Genomic DNA, 18,842 nt, shown 5'->3' with positions numbered 1-18,842 from the left:
TAATAAAGGTTGCTATATTTTTAAAGCAATTATCATCTCTCTTCTCATGTTTACTTGCTTTCAATTCAAGTTCAACCCATTTGGGTGCTCATTGGGCGAATCAAAGCAATTTTGTTCTTATATTATATCATAAGAGGTAGGATAATTAGAAAACTTTTTACCATTGTAAATAGGGTCATCAATTTGTATACTTTCATCTTTGATGACATTGGTGTTTTCCATATATATCAAGCTTCATAAACTTCTATTTCAAAGCAAATTATTGTATGCATAATAACAATTGTAAATGAATAAAACAACGCAAATTTGTCATTCTAATCAAATATTTTATAAATTACGATTTGTTGATTCTCTATACCCATAATTAGTCCAAACACGTTCAGTTGTTGTGGACATTGATCCTATTTACTCTCATAACTTTCTTAGGATAAATTAAAATTAAAACTTTATTAAACAACATTAGATAATTGTTTCAAGTCCACCCAAATGCTAAATCATCATCCATTAACATAATTTTGGTAAGCACAATATAATATGGAACATATATAATACGAGTATGTGTCTAATCAAAGTGGGAGACTTGAATAAAAGAAAGGAACTAAACACAGTTGTTTTTTTTTTTTATTAAAAACTAGTTTAGCTCCCGTACGATGTACGGTTTAAAAAAAAATACAAATTAATTAATAATTACAAATTTATTAAAATAAAATAATTGTATTACATTGAATATTAATCAAATCATAAAATAAAAGAATCAATAATAACTGCACCCATTAAAAAAATAAGCGAAAATTTAAATATTGAAATAATGATGGAGGCATAAAAAATTATAAAACAGGCGACAAAACAACACAATTGAGAAAGAAGAAAAGCAATAAGAGTTTCAATAATTGGGGAAAATGGGAATATTCCTGAATTTGAGATTGGTAAATATCTAATAAGGAGTACTATTTCTTAGGCATAATAGATGGAAGGATTTATGAGAGCTTTTATGAGAGCATGACATGTGTGTAATTTAGGATGGGAATGATGTCAGCAGTTTCTACTTTACTATTAGTCATAGAAGATTTCTGGAACTAAACATAATCTTGGTAACATCGTAACATGGTAATTGTATGTTTTGGGTAAATACAAGTTCCGTACATACAAGTATGTATAAAATAAAAGGCGTACTATTAAAAAAATAATACAGTAAAATAATTAGAGTTTTGCTGTTGAAAGCTCCATTTTTCTGCAACTCAAGCTCAGACAAACCGGAGAATATAGAGTTTGAAAGAGGAAGGAGATAGAACCTTGGAATTACTTAATTTCCTTCAATTTTAGAATTTTTTGTTTCAAATTTGCCTTAATTTAGGCGGTTTTTTCCTACTGGAAACCCTAAATCTGTCGCAAATAGATTATAATCTTGATTTCTGAAGCCTCTCGTCGCTTTCTTTCTTCAACCATCTCAGTCACACTGACCTTCATTCCTATCTCATCAATGGCGACGGCGTCCATAAAAGCAGAAATCAGAGCACCGCCATTGGAGAGATTATATTGTACGGTTGAAGTGGTTTTCACTGCGGTTGATGACTCCCAAGAAAGTACTTCGAATGTGAGTCTGGAAACGACAACGAATTGCACAGTCGCCATAAGACCTTCAACTTCTGCTGTAAACCTCGACGAGCATGAGAAATCCTGCGTTTTTTACAAAGAAGAACTAGTTCCTACTTTCGATCCTATTGCTAAAGTTCTCGAGGTATATTCTCTTTATGAATTGATTCATTACTTTTTGTCATTTTTCTGGTTGGAATTTTTAAAATTCTTGATTGCTCTGTTTTTTACGCGCAGTAAATCTTTGTGATTATTAACGGGATTTTACTGGAATTTTGTGATGATATTTTGGTTATTATTTTTTATAACGAGTCATTCATGTTTTGTGATGATATTACAAGATTTGTTGTAGGTGATCTTATTCTAATTCGATTCTTTGATTTGCTTGCTCTGTTTTATTGTTGTCATCACATAGAAGACCTATAAAATTTGTCTAAATTATCAAAAAAAATTCCAGGTTCCATCTTCCTCTAGTGGAGAAGTGTCCGAGGTCGAGGAGCCAGCGCCAGAGACACCAGAGACGCCTGAGCTCTCGCTGTCTGATTTCGAGTATGTTGCACTCGATCAGCAGCAACAAGAGGATGAGGAGGAGGAGGAAGAGGACGAGGTGTTCGAGGAGTTGTTTGAGCCTGATGAAGAAGAGGCAGAGCCATCTTGGTGTCAAAGGGTGTGGCCTTGGTGCAGCATGGTAATTGTTTGCTGCTTCGTTTTCTTGTTGGCGACAACTCCTGATGGTCCTAACGTCTACAGCAAGCGTTATAGTAAGATGGCACGCAACAACAACGAGCAATACAGAAGGGTACCTACATAGTGAAGTCGTCAAGTGATTATTGTATGTGTAAACATTTTCTTGACATTAGAAAGCAGATCGATGTACCAAGGGTCTAAGGTAGTATACTGGTATAAGAAATTCGAGTAAGAAACATTGGCATTCTTTTAGGACTTAGGAGTGGAAAAGAATAGAATAGTTGAATAGTTTATAAGCATGTTTATACATTCTATGTAGATTTTATTTTTTGAATAGATTAATTCAAAGATTTGTAATTGTGTATACAAAGTCATCTAAAAAAGTTTACTCATATTTTTCCGTATTTTAATTGTGTTGTTGTCCGTAGAGTCAGTAGCTTAGTAAAGTCACTAAAGTGGTTAATTTGTTTTTTTTTTATGAATAGGATTAGTACAGTAGTTAATTAAGGAAAATCTATCTCTCTCTCCGTTTTTTTTTTTTTTTTTTTTTTTTTTTAAAAAAAAAAAAGAACGTAAGATTTGTTTTTATATACGTGTATATACTTTTATTCTAATTAGGAAAGTATATGTATAGTAAGTAAATCCTACTCCCTTTATAAATCAATATATCCCATAACACAACTTTTGTTTTTTTTTTTTTCTGAAGACTATCCCATAACACAATTTATTTCTCTGAAACCATAATCTCGAATCTGTCACAAAAGAAAAAAAAATTGAATATTTCAAATTAAAGTTTAATTATGAAATTCAAAATCGTGGGTGTCTCTGGACTGTTTTTGCTCCCATATATTTACCTTCTCTTGAGGATAGACAACGGCGAATCGAAGCGATCCATACTCATGAATGGCGCTTTTAGTTTCGTCGGTTTTCTTATAACCTTGAAAATGATTCCTGTCGCTTCTCGCTACATGGTTCGTCGCGGTTTGTTTGGATTTGATCTTAATAAGGCTGGCTCTCCCCAAGGAAACATTAAAGTGTAAGTCTTTTCTCTCCTTCCTTTTTTATTCATGCATGATTTGATTTATCACGTGTTCCTTTTTTTTTTTTAAAAAAATTCCGTATAAGTGTTACACTTTGATTTCTAATCTGTTTGTTTTGAAAGTCTCATGTAAATTAATTGTTGTCATCTTGTCCTGTAAAACCGTTTTTTAAGTTTTAATTGCAATTTTCTTTTTCCATTTATGTAATCACGTGTTTGTATTGATTTGCAGCCCTGAATCCTTGGGTATAGTTGTTGGGATAGTGTTTTTGGCCGTGGTGATTGTGTTTTTGGGCGTGGCAATTTTGTTTCAACCTTTAAACTTCATTGCCGATTCCACTGTAAGTTTTTGAAACATCTCTCTCTTTTATTTTAGAGACGGACTTTATAATGTATCGTACTAATGAAGAATTAATAATTTTTGTAGTGGCTAGCTCAGTATAATTCAGCTTTGACATCAATATGTTTCATGATATTGCTTGGATTTGTTGACGACGTTCTTAACATGCCATGGAGAATGTAAGTATCATTCTTGTTTACAGAAATTAAACTTCCTAGCTACAATCGTTTGTTTCATGATAAAATTATCATTTACTCGTACGTATTCAAAGTTTTTGTGCATACAGGAAACTGGTCTTGCCTTTAGTTGCAGCTCTTCCTCTGTTGATGGCTTATACAGGTCATACAACCATGGTAATCCCAAAGCCTCTCATTCCACATCTTGGGTTCGAGTCATTGGATCTAGGTAAAACCTTCTGCAGTTGGATAGAATGTTAAGCAATTATTTCTACTTGTTGTGGCTTGTGACATCTTCTAATTTGGCATCGCGTCCCTTCTATATGTATGCAGGATGGATGTATAAACTGTATATGTGCCTTCTGGCAGTGTTTTGCACTAATTCTATTAATATTCATGCCGGTATAAATGGTCTTGAAGTTGGCCAGACAGTAGTCATTGCATCCGCGGTACGCCTATCAACTTTTGAATTTGCTACAAACATTATTGTAATTTTAATTTTATACAGGCTGATCAATCAAGTGCTTAACAGATTCTGATACATAATATTTTGCGGATTGGTGCATCCATGGGCAATTCTGAGTATCAGCAGGCTCATCTATTCTCTATTCATCTTATTCAACCTTTGTTTGCTACATCTTTGGCTTTACTTTCTTATAACTGGTAATTTTGTATAATTATGTCACTGGTATCATGTACTCTTTTTTTTTTTTTTTTTGAACAGCTGGTATCATGTACTTGAGGTATCTTTTATGTTACTTTGTTTGAAATCCTTCTTTGACGCTGTGTTCAGGTATCCGTCTGCAGTCTTTGTTGGGGATACGTATACATACTTTGCTGGAATGACAATGGCTGTTGCTGGCATTTTGGGTCACTACAGGTGAAACATATGTCTTTTGTTATTGAAACTACGCCGTCTCATTTGTTTTGTTTTATTTGGTAACATCTACTTTTTAGTTGAAACCTTCACTAGGACTAATTAAACACCCGAGAAATTGCTTTCAAGTTTCGACAGGCATGTATCTATGTATAAGATGCATACTTCTAGAAACATATCTATATATGATGAGAGCAATTACTAATGTGTAATTGCCTAGCAAGCTGTCTTCATTTTGTTTAATTGACCATGTATAATGGAGTCAGTGACAAATCTAGCATATTTAATAGGTGGGTTCAAAATATTAAAATAAACTTTTAATCAAATAAAATAAATTTATTGATATTGATAAATATGTTACATAGATATAAATCATTAAAAAATATTTAAATACATTTTTTTAATGACTTACAAAAACAAATATAAATCAAATTAATTATGATTATAATTTTATTTTGTAAACCATTATTTAAGTGTATATATATGTTTTTTTAATGTTCATATGATTAATAAGGTAACTTTAATATATTTATATAATATATATACTGAATTTAAACTTGTGTAATAAATCAATACTATTGTTAAAATTAAAATAAATTAATTAAAATAAATAATATTAAAATTATTTATATATAAACAAATTACTTGAAATTATTTATAAAATAACCAATTATATGTAGCTACGTAAATATTATATTACACATAGTTATTTCATATAATAACGTGTATTGATACATTATTTAAAATTTGCATATTATTATTCTTATATTAAATAATTCAACACTTGATAAATAATTATTTTTTCATTTTATAAATATTTTTCAAAATAATTTTTGATTAAAAACAAGTGGAGTCAATTGACTCCGTTACTTTGAACTTAGATCCGACTCTAAATGGAGTTTACTACCTGTTTGATATATGTGAAATTGTGGAAAGATCAAATTAAATGTATGCTACGAAGTCATTGTCAGATGGTTTACCATTATATATCACCATACATTTTCAAAGTAATTCATGCATTATTTCAAGAGCTGGAAGACTCAGTTTGCATACTCTTGTTTGGAAAGAGTAATAGTCTGATTCTCTGCGGATTTTGCAGTGAAACACTATTGATTTTCTTTGCCCCTCAAGTCATCAATTTTATCCTGTCAATTCCCCAGGTTAGTTTTGCTTCTCCTCTTTTCAATTCCCCTCATAATCTGGCAATCTGCCCTTGAGCATTGCTTATTATGTTTCTTTTGACTTACTTGTTACCAGATTGCTGGAATTATTCCTTGTCCTCGACATCGTCTTCCAAGGTAATTGTTTTGATCTAATTTCTCAACCCCTAGTTCATACATAGTCTTTTCTACCTCATCTGACAATATCTTGGATCCCACTAGATTTGACCCTCAAACAGGACTTTTAACTGGGACTAAGAACGGGACACTTGTGAACTTTTGTTTGAGACGTTTTGGAAAAATGTCTGAACAATCACTCTGCATTGTTCTTCTCTCTATCCAGGTGAGGCTACTAGCTCCTCTATAACCTCTCTAAATTTGTGAAAATTTGTATATACTACTCGACTACTCGTACTACTTTAGGGGGTCATTGCAACAAAGTTATGCATTTTTGGCCACTGATATATGATAGATATTTGTGCATTAACATGACATGTCCTTCTCCACAGGCTATTGCTTGCGGATTTTGTTTCTTGTTATGGTGGCTCCTAGTTGGCTGGTACAAATAACATTCCGGCGACTCTACTCTAGCTAGTAAAGATTTGATTTGAGATGATTGTATCAGCAACTTTATCAAGCAAAGAGAGGTGATGCCCTAGTAAAACTCGCGCTTGGAGAAATTGACCAGAAGTAAACTGAAGGCTCAGAGTCACAGCTTGGTATTAGTTCATTCAAATTTGCTAATTTGGCACCCACACTGCATTGTGACATAAATTAGTAAATTACAGGTGGCTGAAATTCAAAGAATTTCAAGTAGTGTATTTGTAAAGCTATATAATGTATCAATTGTTGCATCCGGGAGAAAAGGTGTACATAGGGCTTATTGCTCATTACTCTAATCAAATAGCTTAGTTGCAGTAATTGAATTCTTTCTTTTACCATTTTTTGTTTCTGATCAAGTTGGACTGATACCCTATTGTACTAGATATCTTTGTTTGCTCAAGTGCTTAGCTATCACTCATGAGCTAATTAAAGAATTGGACTCTTGCATTACTTCGTTTGATTGCCTTAAAATGTCAAATAATTTCTCATGTACCTTATTTGAATTTGAAGTTGCTTAAACGACTAAGTCATACCATGGAAATCTAATGAATGCACTCACTATATCTGGAATTGATTGTGACAACGTACTCATTCTCTCCGAAATTAGATGTGATTGACCTCGGGTGATGCTCATTGTCATTACAAGGATAACAATTGATTATTGAAGTCTTGAAGATAGGGTTTTGAAAGCTTTAACATTGGTTTATACTTTCGCCATTGGCTAGAGTTGAAAAGTGTTAGTTTATGCATGTAACATTAAGTGCATGCCATGTTATGTGTTTGTACTCCGTATATGCTATGAGCCTATAACCATGGATAGGTACCCTACAACCATGCCTACGCCCCATTGCCCATAATGCTTGGTGGCTTGTGGATCATGCCCATATGTTATTACACCATGTGGTGCTTAAGTTTTCAAATCTAATTTAAATTACGAACTAGAAAGTAATTACATCGAGTCATGTTGTGTTGAACCTATCATGTCTCACCTGATTTACGGTTTTACGCCCTTAATAATCCCCGGTATCCGGATACGGATATGTTCACCTACCAGGCTACCACCCAGCCCACTCAAGGGCACACCCAAAAATAGCTGTCAGAATGTTCAACGCGTATAAACCAAAAAGTTTATTAATCTTTAATTAAATCCGTGTTTTTCTGAGCTCTGTTCTTCATTTCCTTCACAATAATTCTCCCTCTTTCCTCTGACACTTCTTGTCTCTGTTTCTTGTCTCTCTGCAATGGCGAATCTCCCTAAATTTCCCATTTTCTCTCTCCTCCTTCTCCTTCTTCTTCAGCTCTTCTTCGAAGCTTCCTCTTCTTTCACTCCAACCGACCATTACCTAATCAACGCCGGCTCCGACGCCCCTTTAACCACCGACTCCGACAATCGCAAGTTTTCCGGCGACGATTCGTCACTTCCTCACTCGGTTCGACTCTCTGCATCTCGGACGATCCCACTCACTGAGTTAGACCATGTCTCGCCTCTTTACAACTCGGTCAGAATCTTCAGAAAACCCTCAAAATATGCGTTTCAGATCAAAGAGAAAGGTGCCCATTTGGTACGTCTTCATTTTCACCGCTTTGATTCATCGAAATTCGATCTTTCTGATGCTCAATTTCATGTTTTAGCTGATGGGTATTTGTTATTGAATGAATTTAGTGGGTTGACCATGAAATCACTTGAAATTAGGGAGTATATTTTGTGGGTTAATAGTGATAACCTAGAAATTTTGTTCAAACCTTTGAAGAAATCCAAATTTGGTTTTGTCAATGCAATTGAAGTTATTTCTGCGCCAAAAGATTTGATATCGGACATTGCTCAATTTGTGGATTCTAATGGGGTGGTTAAAATTGATGGAATTTCCAGAAATGCGTTTGAAACTATGTTTAGGGTTAATGTTGGAGGTGCTAAAGTGACCCCTTTTAATGATTCTTTGTGGAGAACATGGGTTACTGATGATGGGTTCTTAGAATCAGACCATGGGTCTAAAGAGGTTCATTTTGGTGGTAGAATTAAGTATCAATTGGGAGGAGCGAGCCGCGAGGTTGCCCCTGATAATGTGTATAACAGCGCGAGGGCGATTAGTGCTTCGAATCCTGGTGTTGCTAAGGAGTATTTGACATGGGGTTTTCCAATTGTTGATGGGTACAAGTATCTTGTGAGGACTCATTTTTGTGACATTGCTAGTCCTGTGCTTGGATCATTGTATTTCAATGTGTATGTTAATGGGGATTTGGCTATCGAAAACTTGGATCTAACGACGATTACAAATAGTTTGGCTTCTCCTTACTATGCTGATTTCGTTGTCAATGGAGAAAACGGGGTTGTTTCTGTTAGTATTGGGCATTCAAATTGGAGCTCACCTTCAGGGGTTGATGCATTACTGAATGGAATAGAAGTCTTCAAAATGAGCAACTCACTACATAGCCTTGATGGAATGGTATCTGCGAATTCAATCATGAGATGTAGGGGAGGAAATAGTAGTTTTCTGGTGCTTCTTGTAGCTGCAGTAGGGTTGTTGGTTGCTGCATCTGTGGTCTTGCGTAAAAGATTAATGGCTGTGCGTGATTCTGTGGCATGGTCTCCATTGCCTGTGGATGTTTCTGAAGTCAGTTTGAAGTCTACCTATCTATAATTTTGCGAATGGGAGTCTTTTTGGAGGTGAATGTATCCATATATGTTGCTACATTTGTAACTTAGCAAGTCCTGGTCTTGTTAAAAGGTCGAGTATTGGACCTCAGAACACTTTGATTGAGGCGCTGCTAGATGTGAAAGGACTCGGATGCTTGGACTGATTCTCTTTCAGTTATGTAAGTAAATTGTATTTGTGAAGAACTTAGAACTTCCGATCATAGCTACTCCGTATTTATTTTTGTTGATAATTCATATAATATGTTAACAAACTTTTCTTTTTTTCTGAGATTATTTATCTTGTTTTTTTGAGTGTAATATATGGTTATTGGTGAAGGCATATGAATGAAAACCAACTGTAATGGATATACTTTTGATAACTTTTCTAGTTTTCTGGTTTAAAAGCTGTGATTATTTTGGTTCTCATTGTTTTAATATTATGCAATATGCACCCAGGCAATTCCTAACTATCATCTCATTCTTATTCATTTCCTCAATCTTTATTAAGTCGATGGAAAATGAGTACGAGTGTATCATCCCTAGAAGCTGGAAAGAGAGAATTACTTTTCTTCTAGAGATTACTGTTCTGTAATTTAAAGTCTTCATCCTGTAATATGGTGATCATCTGTAGATTGTCACATGGAGATTTAAGGTCATTAAGTCAAGCATACTTTTAAAATAATCTCCTAATGGTTTGTGAACATCTGCTGGAGTACTGAATAAAGCTGGGAGTAAATTTGAGCATCCTTTACTACAGTTGGGTATTGCTATGATTCTGCAAGCACCAGTTTTGGTTTTCTGATAACAATTGGAATTTCAAGTATGAGGTAGTTTATGTAGTTGTGTTATTTCAAAAGAACTAGGAAAAGCTATTGGTGAGCAAAGCAGTTTAATTCAAGGTGTGGAAGCTTTCAGCCCAATACCGTCTCATCCTTGTTCAAAGCATAGCCACATACACACTGGCTACTGGCTCGCCTGGTGCCATAATGAAAGGAACAATATTTGTGCATTGGTCATTTAAATCACTTCTTGTATTGGACATCCAGGAATGATCCATGTCTTGTATGAGATAGTTTGTTATGGGCGGATTCAGCAATCTGTAGCTATGATAAAACCTAGTTAAGTAAACTTGTTGCTGTGAACTGCGCTTCTTTCACAAAAGCAACTTTTTTGTGAGTTGATCTCATACAATAACTAGCGAATCATGAAGAAACAGAAACTGTCATCATTCGATTACAAGTTGGTCTTGAGCTTTTACTCTATTGCAGGAGTTTGAAAAGGGGGCTATCACTGTTGCAAGTTTGATCAAATAACAGGAATAGTAATAATATTTTAACAAGGCTGGGATAGTCTTCAATTCTTGATAGTTTTTGCTGCAAAATGCACAATTCTACTATCAAAATTATAACAATGGATGGTATTACCATATAAAGCATTGGCGCCTTGGCGGTGCCTGTCTGGTTGTCTTACTATTTTACGAACACAACTACACAAGACATCACTCCTGCGGTGAGGCATGACTGCACGAGTTACAGCTTACAGGCCTTACCAATCTGATCATGACGTAATTTTTTTTATTTTCAATAATTCCCTCTCCTGAAAAATGGTCTGGCAAGCAAATATAAAATAAGAAACTGAAAATATTACTCAGAACAATAATGTTCATTTATTAAACCCGATGGCCCCAAAGCAAAACTTTCGTATTGCATGTCTCGTGTAAGCTAAAGGAAAAAGGAACGCTTCAAGACCCTCCTCCCGAGAGGAACTTTTAATACTATGTACTACATATTAAATATTCCGTATATGACTACATGCCTATATGTAAGGATAAGAGAGGTACTTAGATTTGTTTGTCATGGGAAATAACCAAATGTTTCTTAAATTTGTTATATTGCCTTTCGTTTAAACATTCATCCTGAGTTACTGACCCGGATTTTAGGCTTTGGAAGGATTATTAGCTGATGTTCATTTGTTCACAAATAATTTAGGGGCATCTAGTTTGAAAGCTTTCGTAGTGCTGTGTTAAGATTAATACTCCGTCTTATGAAGTATATGTATCAAGACAAATTTTAAGGATAATCACATGCAATTAAAAAGTACTTACAAATCCTTAAAATTTTTGACTTGAGAAGTGTGCAACTCTCCTTTATTGCAACAAATAAGAAACGAAGGGAGTACGAGAATCAAAGTTAGCCTAATTAATTAGAGACTCTCCTTTTATTTCTGTGAGAGAGGCTCGATTCTCACCCCAAGCAATACATGTATAAAAAATATGGCAAAATATTTTGTATTAAAATCGAGAACTTGAGAAATTAAAATACGGAGTACAAGAAGAGGATATCTCATATCTGTGTTTATTGTAACAAGAAATGGCACAAGAAGACACACATCCTAATATGGTCCACCACGCATAAAGACGAAACCGACACGAGCACACACGCGAATTCAATAATATAACAATCAAATAAAATTAGAGCCACTAATTTCACCAACATAAAATAAAATTGATTAATTTAAAATTTGCTAAACGTCAAACATAATTCTTTTTGCCCCACTTTACGAATCATTAGCCAAATTTAGTGAGTATGAATATCCCCTTCTTTAAAAAGTCAATCATATCTAATGGATATCCTAATTTTCAAAATTGCTTCTTATTATAACAAAATTGAAATTTGCTTGTTACTCCCTTCACATCTTTTGAGTTTGTTACATATTATAAACAGTCTTTGCTCTCACATTTAACTTACGTAATACTGTAATTTCGACCTCATAATTATTTTTTCACGTCAATTCATACAATCAAAACTTAATAAAGTAAACAAGTTCTTCTTATGCAAACCACAGGTCAAAAAGGGGCGGAGGGAGACAACTATGAACAAGTGTACACTACTTTAAAAAAAATAAGAATAATAATAATAAAATAAAAAAATAAAAAAAATAAAAAAAAATTAGAAAAAAACAAGTGTATTCTGAACTGAGTGGACACTGCTCAGCTTCTCCTGATTTTCGACTTTAGACAACCAAAGAAATTGACAGCTCTGTGTTTCTTACGTTGCTAAGTTACAACTAACTCATTTTTAGTGTCGTTACACATAAGACTCTAAAATTGTATTAATTCATAGCAATAAATTGCATATTTAATGAAATCTCAAAGGATATTTTGAGTATATGAGAAGATAATACAACCATAAATATGAAATACAATATTTGATAACACCAAGCAACACGTAATTTTATCATTGATATAAGTCATATAACTCGTATTTTTTCATGAAAAAGTGTAATAATCTGAATTTGATTGTAAAGAGTAGATTTTTAAAATTAAAAACTAATAGTTGCAATAAAAAAAAAATTAGTCACAAAAATACGTTTCTTGTAATTTACTCCATAATACGAAGTGATTAAAAGTAAATTACGGAGTATAATATAACCCCTCGAAAAATCGAATTCAAAACAGTTAGATTAAACACAAACTAGTGCAAAATTATAGAGACACTAGGCAGTAGATAATTTGATCATTCACACACCCAAAAAATGGCCGCATGAAACTTGCCTTTTGGATTATGAGCTATAGTTAAGCTAATAGGGTGATGAATTCGAATACAAATGAGGTAATCAAATAGAAAGAAGCACAATTATATTTTAATTTCTTTTTAGATGAGCTAATCAAACAAAATCTAGCTAGTTACAGTGAAAGTGTACAAAATTTGACTTAAAAAATGTCAAAACTATATAATCAATTATTTAATTAATTACCTCTTAATTCTATCACGTAATCTATATCGCTTACATATTAGGGAATGTTTTTGGTACGTGAACCATGCCCCTTAACATAGCAATATACATCCACCAAAATAAAAATAAAATTAAAATACTACTTGGACTAAAAAAACTACTTGTAATATTTAGTTTCATTAAAAAAAATAAAAATAAATAAATAAAAAAAAAAAAACCCTTTTCGCTCTTATTTTCTCCCTATATAAATGGATCTAAAATCCTACATTTTAGAAACACAACAAAATCAAAATCTTAGAGAGAGAAAAAGAGTGTAGAGAGAGAAATTAAAAATGGCGGACGTAAGAGTTGAGAGAAAATCATCAACCAATAATAATAATAATAATGGAGGTGAAGGAGAAGTGAAGGAAATTAGAAAAGTGATAATGGTTGTATTAACGGTGGTAATGTTGGGTTATTTTGTGATATGGATTGTTATGCCTACTAATCTATACAGAAACAATTGGAGGACTAAAATGTCCACAACCTTAACCTCGACTTATTTTGGTACTCAAGGTATATTTACTTACTCCCTCCGTTTCTTTTTTTAGTGTATCGGTTTTATATATATGTTACTTGATTATGCTACATTAATTAATTAAATTTGAATGCATGCATATATGCATGTAAAGATAACATAAAGTTTTGATGATAATGAGGGTGGTAATAATTTTGCAGGTACATCGTTGTTGATTTTCGTATTTCCTGTCCTCTTCATTGCGGTTTTAGGATCCGTGTACCATCATTTGGGAAAGAAATATTTTGATTATCAAGTAGTGACAAGGTTGGTTCTTTTTGCTATTTTTCTTTAAAAAAAAAAAAAAAAACATATAGTTGAGAAAAATCTCAAGAGATATGCTACTCGATCTCACTCTCTTTTACTCTATCACATAATCAGAGATGATTCTCTTTTATTACCACAAAAAAATAATTGAAAATTACATTTTTGAAAATCATCGTCTAATTTTTTTAAGTGACTAGGCAGAACTATCTAATTACTAAAGAATATCGCTCATTACTAACTCATTCACTTATGATAATTACTCGTATATAATAGATAGATTCAACTTATATTATTTATTATTTTTTTTTTATTTTTTTTTTGAAAGGGAGTTTCTACTTAATTATTTAGTAACATAAAAGTGAAAAATTACGAGTACTTGGCTTTGACATGAAAGCTCCGAATGAATGTTTTTTTTAGTCAAATTTGCATATAAATTAAGTTTAAAATGTAAAATTATGTAACAAATTCAATTTTTGAAGAAATTGTTTAACGAAAACATTAATGTAAGATTTTTCATTAAAAGATGATTTTTATTTAGGAGACGAACTATTTATTTTTTCTAAAAAATTTAACCATATAATTACAAAAATGGTAAATGTCATAAGTTGTAACCAAAAAAAAAAAAAAAAATTTGTCACAATTTTACATGGTCAATGATGCGGTGGGTGATAAAAATGATACGAATAAAAAAGGCCTGATCATTATTAGGAATGAAATCAAAGATTATTTACCATATATGAGAGATTTTTAAGAGTATATCCTGATTTGGATTTTATTAAAAGATTAATTTTCCCTTGGAAACTTAGTAAATAAGTATTTGGAGGGTAAATACTGAATGTATGTTGTTTAATTTTATGTATAATGACATGATGAGTGAAGTAATTCTTACAATTTTTAAATTTGATTTTGTTATTCTCAAAATCATCAAACTTGTTCTTCACTTTATTCATTCCCTTTACCATTTGTATACTCATTGTTGTATATATACTCTAGTATAATTATATATCTATCACCATTATTCTCATTGTTTTGGGAAAAATTTTAATTTGATAGTATAATAATACTGATAAGTTAAATCTTACGTGATACTAATAAATGAGTGTCACTCAAGGATCTTGTAATATAAGTTGTGACATTTAACATCCCATTTTGAATATTCATATTTACAAGAATCTAAAATAACAATATGAGAGAAAATGACGGGTATAGCTTTATGTACTTAAATTCCTCTTGATTTACTTCTCTAAAATTTTGGACCTTAGTAACGTAAGAAGAATTCTTAATTAATGAAAGTTTAAAATGTTAATTGAGTGTTAACAGGAAAGACGGGAAAAGTAGTGGTATTACAAGATGGTTAGCAACGTGGAGAAGGCCAGTGCTTGTAAGAGGACCGTTAGGGATAGTCTCAGGGGTAGAACTGTCATTTCTACTGATGTTCATCGCCTTTCTCGTTTGGTCCTTGACTGTGTACTTGCATGTTGGTTATTCTAAAATCCAAGTCAAGGGAAGCCAAAGGTAACTTACTTTTCTCATGAGATTCATGCACATTTTTACCTTTACATTCGGCTTTTTTAAAACCAAAAACAAGATTTTGTGGATGACAGTTTTCAAAATTAACATGATTACTTTGACTGATACTTAGTATAATTTTGTTAATATGACTAATGTAACGCTCATTATACAATCAAAATTTAATTAATGGACGTGCTTTGCAGATATTTGTACAAGTGGGAAGCAACGGTGTTTAGGCTAGGGCTAACAGGTAACATATGCTTATCATTGTTGTTCTACCCAGTGACTCGAGGATCGTCTATATTGCCCTTGTTTGGATTAACCTCGGAAGGAAGCATTAAATATCACATTTGGCTTGGCCATCTAACTATGGCACTCTTCACTGCTCACGGCCTAGGCTATATCCCTCTTTGGGCCGTTGCAGGAGAAATCTCTGAGGTAAATTTTACGCTATCCATTCTACTCCTATGATGATACGGGTCCAATATTAACTAAATCAAACAAGCCAAGTTAAGTCGACAAGTTAAAATCAACTGTCAAACAAGACCATTATCATTTATCAATTGATCGTGCATGTACCCTGTAGGAAGTACAAATCAAACACTAGCATATTAAAATGGTAGGACCTAAAAATCGTGGGACGTGTATGGTAATGGTGAATTTGGATACAAAGAATTTAGGAAGTGAAGAACATAAGACTGAAAAACAGTAGATGATAAGAATTAAGAATCGTGTTTGAATCACAATCATAGGCAAGAATCCAACAACATAAACTCAGTGGAGATGAAGCACAACTGATGTAATTGCAGATTTAGCCCAAAAATAGTGGTGGGCTTTTAACGATAACATCCCCTTTTCTTGGACTATTGGAAGTGCCATTGTGGACCCCTTTTTTCTTCTACATGTAAATTTTTAAGTGGTCCGTTTTTCCTATTACCACATGGGCCGGCGTTCGTACATTCACATTAGTGAGAGTTTAGTTTTTCTCTTCCCTTTTTGCCCTTGATAATCTTTTTGGAAATTTTCTTAAAAAATTAAAAGGTTAGGATAAAGTTACTGAGAGAGTTTTAAATCTAGCGAGTTATGATGATAAACGAACTTAATTTTATTGATTAGACTCCGACTAATGTAATTGTGGTACACTTTATCGAGGTATTTTTGTAAATCCCAAATCCAAGGGAAAGAAAATTTGACATAATCTAAGTACGTTACCTTGATGATCGAATTTATTTAGTTTTGTTTTGATGATATGAATTTGTTTCCCTCGTTACAAAATAGTTGCTAGTTGCTATACCTTTGGTTTTGGACATCAAAACTTATTGCAAACTCATTTTATGAACTAAAATATCAATGTTAAAACTATGCAGGCTTTGAAGTGGAGTAAAACAGATGTATCTAATGTAGCAGGAGAACTATCCTTGTTCTTTGGACTAATCTTATGGGCAGCAACATACCCTCGAATCCGAAGGAAGTTCTTTGAAGTCTTCTTCTACGCTCACTACCTCTACATCCTTTTCGTCGTATTCTTCTTCTTTCATGTAGGCATCGGCTATGCTTACTACATGCTTCCTGGCTTCTACCTCTTCATGATTGATCGTTACTTGCGGTACCTCCAATCGAGCCAACGTGTGCGATTGCTCTCCGCTCGTGTCTTGTCCTGTGAAGCCCTTGAGCTCAACTTCGCCAAAAGCATGAGTTTGAGTTACAATCCTACTAGCATAATGTTTGTCAATGTACCAAGCATTTCCAAGCTCCAATGGCACCCTTTTACTGTTAGTTCTAGTAGTAACTTGGAGCAAGACAAGATTAGTGTTGTAATCAAGGTTGAAGGGAAATGGTCTAGGAAGCTTTACGACATTGTTTCTTCTTCTTCCATTGATCGTCTTCAAGTCTCAGTTGAAGGACCTTATGGACCTGCCTCTAACCATTTTCTAAAGTTAGTAAGAATCAATTTAACCTGTAAAAATAATTTCAGTTCAGTAACAATTAAAAGTTTATTTGATTCATTATGTCGATTAATTATTTGTTTAATGTGGTTACAGGCACGATACACTTGTGTTGGTGAGTGGAGGCAGTGGGATAACGCCATTCATCTCCATTATTCAGGAACTTCTCTTTATAAGCACCACAATGAAATGCCAAACCCCAAAAATCCTTCTTGTTTCCTCATTCAAGAAATCCTCGGGTCTTTCGATGTTGAATCTCCTCCTCCCGCTCTCTGGCACCACCTCAGATCTTTCAAGTATAGACCTACAAATCAAGGCCTATGTAACAAGAGAGAAAGTACAAAGCGAAGATTACCTAAAGCAACCGCAAGCCATTTGGTTCAAGCCAAATGCATCCGATTCACCCATCACCCCTAACTTAGGCAAGAATGGTTGGCTTTGGCTTGGTGCTATAATCGCGTCATCATTCCTTGGATTCCTTATCTTCATGGGGATACTTACACAATACTACATCTACCCTATTGATCATAACACAAATGACATCTTCCCTTCGGCTGCAAGAACGATCTTTACTACATTGATACTCTGTGGGTGTATGGTTGTGGCAGCCAGTGGTGCATTCCTGTGGAACAAGAAAAGAAACGCCATGGAAGCCAAGCAAATCACAAACATGGAAGGTATAACACCGCAGGCAACACCAGAATCACGGTTCTATAACGCTGACAGAGAGCTTGAGAGCCTTCCTCATCAATCTATCCTTGAGTCCACAGAAATTCACTTTGGTGAAAGGCCTGATCTCAAGAGTAAGCTAAATCACCTTCATATTATATTTCTCCTATACACTGTAATGCTAACTTTTATCTGAAAAAAAACGTTAAACTTGTTAGTTTGGTGTAAAGAACAAAGCCAAAATCTGACCCTTTGTTTTTGTGCAGGATTGCTGTTCGATTGTAAGGACTCGAGCGTTGGAGTACTTGCTAGCGGTCCTGCAGGACTGAGACACGAAGTTGCAGCCATATGTGGATCTGGTTTGGTGGACAATCTGCATTTTGAATCAATCAGTTTTAGTTGGTGAGTTGCCAACCTCAACTCGGCTGCAACTGAAGAGCAACAACTTTTTTGAGTCTGATTTATTTCTGGTGTGATAAGTGTGATGCGCAACATATTTAACTTTGAAGCTAGAAGAATCTGCAGTTCCATTACAGTTTCTACCTCTGATATGTAGTTTCTGAATCAATACCATATATACAGATTGTTCTACTCCTGTACAAATATAAATGGAGGAATAATGTAAACTTCCACCATTTGAGCGTGTGATTACAACCTTCTCAACATAGTTAATGTAAACAAAGTTACATTTGTCTTTCGCCTGTCATTCTAGCTTTTTCTATCAGCACTTATGACAACGCATCGACATGAACTAATACGAAGCACTTCCTCCATTCTCTATTTCTATCAGAACTTATGACAACGCATCGACGTTAACTAGTATGAATGAAAGTCATAGTGCATTGATATAGTAATAAAATCAGTAGTTAATACGAAGCACTTCCTCCATTCTCTATTTATTTGTAGCATTAGGGAGTGCATTGTTCCCTTGGCCCCCTAAGATGATACATAGTATTTTATACGAAGGAATGTTGATGATCACTAATAATCAGCATATTTTATATTTTTACATTATTGACCGAATGGTTATATCATAAGAGAATGAAG

The 18,842-nt window shown here is 33.7% G+C and overlaps 3 protein-coding genes across 3 annotated transcripts; all 3 read left to right on the top strand.

Moving 5' to 3' along the window:
- The first annotated feature begins 3,080 nt into the window (after positions 1-3,080).
- LOC145584470 (uncharacterized) lies at positions 3,081-6,441 on the top strand. Its single transcript, XM_081641307.1, has 11 exons — positions 3,081-3,316; positions 3,552-3,660; positions 3,747-3,838; positions 3,946-4,064; positions 4,169-4,284; positions 4,368-4,498; positions 4,629-4,715; positions 5,812-5,872; positions 5,970-6,010; positions 6,095-6,215; positions 6,382-6,441. The coding sequence occupies exons 1-11, from the start codon at positions 3,081-3,083 to the stop codon at positions 6,439-6,441; spliced, it is 1,173 nt and encodes a 390-aa protein (XP_081497433.1).
- A 1,275-nt stretch (positions 6,442-7,716) lies between these two features.
- Positions 7,717-9,114, top strand: LOC145584468 (putative receptor-like protein kinase At5g24010). Its single transcript, XM_081641306.1, has one exon. The coding sequence runs from the start codon at positions 7,717-7,719 to the stop codon at positions 9,112-9,114; it is 1,398 nt and encodes a 465-aa protein (XP_081497432.1).
- Positions 9,115-13,065: 3,951 nt separating this feature from the next.
- Positions 13,066-18,501, top strand: LOC145586814 (ferric reduction oxidase 2-like). Its single transcript, XM_081643747.1, has 7 exons — positions 13,066-13,400; positions 13,563-13,668; positions 14,989-15,183; positions 15,384-15,618; positions 16,548-17,116; positions 17,223-17,929; positions 18,062-18,501. The coding sequence occupies exons 1-7, from the start codon at positions 13,178-13,180 to the stop codon at positions 18,199-18,201; spliced, it is 2,175 nt and encodes a 724-aa protein (XP_081499873.1). The 5' UTR covers positions 13,066-13,177; the 3' UTR covers positions 18,202-18,501.
- The last annotated feature ends 341 nt before the right edge of the window (positions 18,502-18,842 follow it).

The sequence above is a fragment of the Chenopodium album genome, chromosome 16, assembly GCF_948465745.1.
Source record: "Chenopodium album chromosome 16, dcCheAlbu1.1, whole genome shotgun sequence".
Taxonomy (NCBI): Eukaryota; Viridiplantae; Streptophyta; class Magnoliopsida; order Caryophyllales; family Amaranthaceae; genus Chenopodium; species Chenopodium album.
The sequence above is the reverse complement of the archived record's forward strand: the minus strand, read 5'-3'. Positions and strand labels throughout refer to the sequence as shown.

What these genes read in the sequence shown, in the direction of transcription:
- LOC145584470 (XM_081641307.1), top strand. Translation starts at nt 3,081, where the DNA reads ATGAAATTCAAAATCGTGGGTGTCTCTGGACTGTTTTTGCTCCCATAT. An exon ending in ACTTCATTGCCGATTCCACT is followed by an intron (nt 3,661 to 3,746) that starts GTAAGTTTTTGA and finishes TAATTTTTGTAG; the next exon opens with TGGCTAGCTCAGTATAATTC. An exon ending in TTGTTCTTCTCTCTATCCAG is followed by an intron (nt 6,216 to 6,381) that starts GTGAGGCTACTA and finishes CCTTCTCCACAG; the next exon opens with GCTATTGCTTGCGGATTTTG.
- LOC145584468 (XM_081641306.1), top strand. Translation starts at nt 7,717, where the DNA reads ATGGCGAATCTCCCTAAATTTCCCATTTTCTCTCTCCTCCTTCTCCTT.
- LOC145586814 (XM_081643747.1), top strand. Translation starts at nt 13,178, where the DNA reads ATGGCGGACGTAAGAGTTGAGAGAAAATCATCAACCAATAATAATAAT. An exon ending in GATTATCAAGTAGTGACAAG is followed by an intron (nt 13,669 to 14,988) that starts GTTGGTTCTTTT and finishes GAGTGTTAACAG; the next exon opens with GAAAGACGGGAAAAGTAGTG. An exon ending in TTGCAGGAGAAATCTCTGAG is followed by an intron (nt 15,619 to 16,547) that starts GTAAATTTTACG and finishes AAAACTATGCAG; the next exon opens with GCTTTGAAGTGGAGTAAAAC.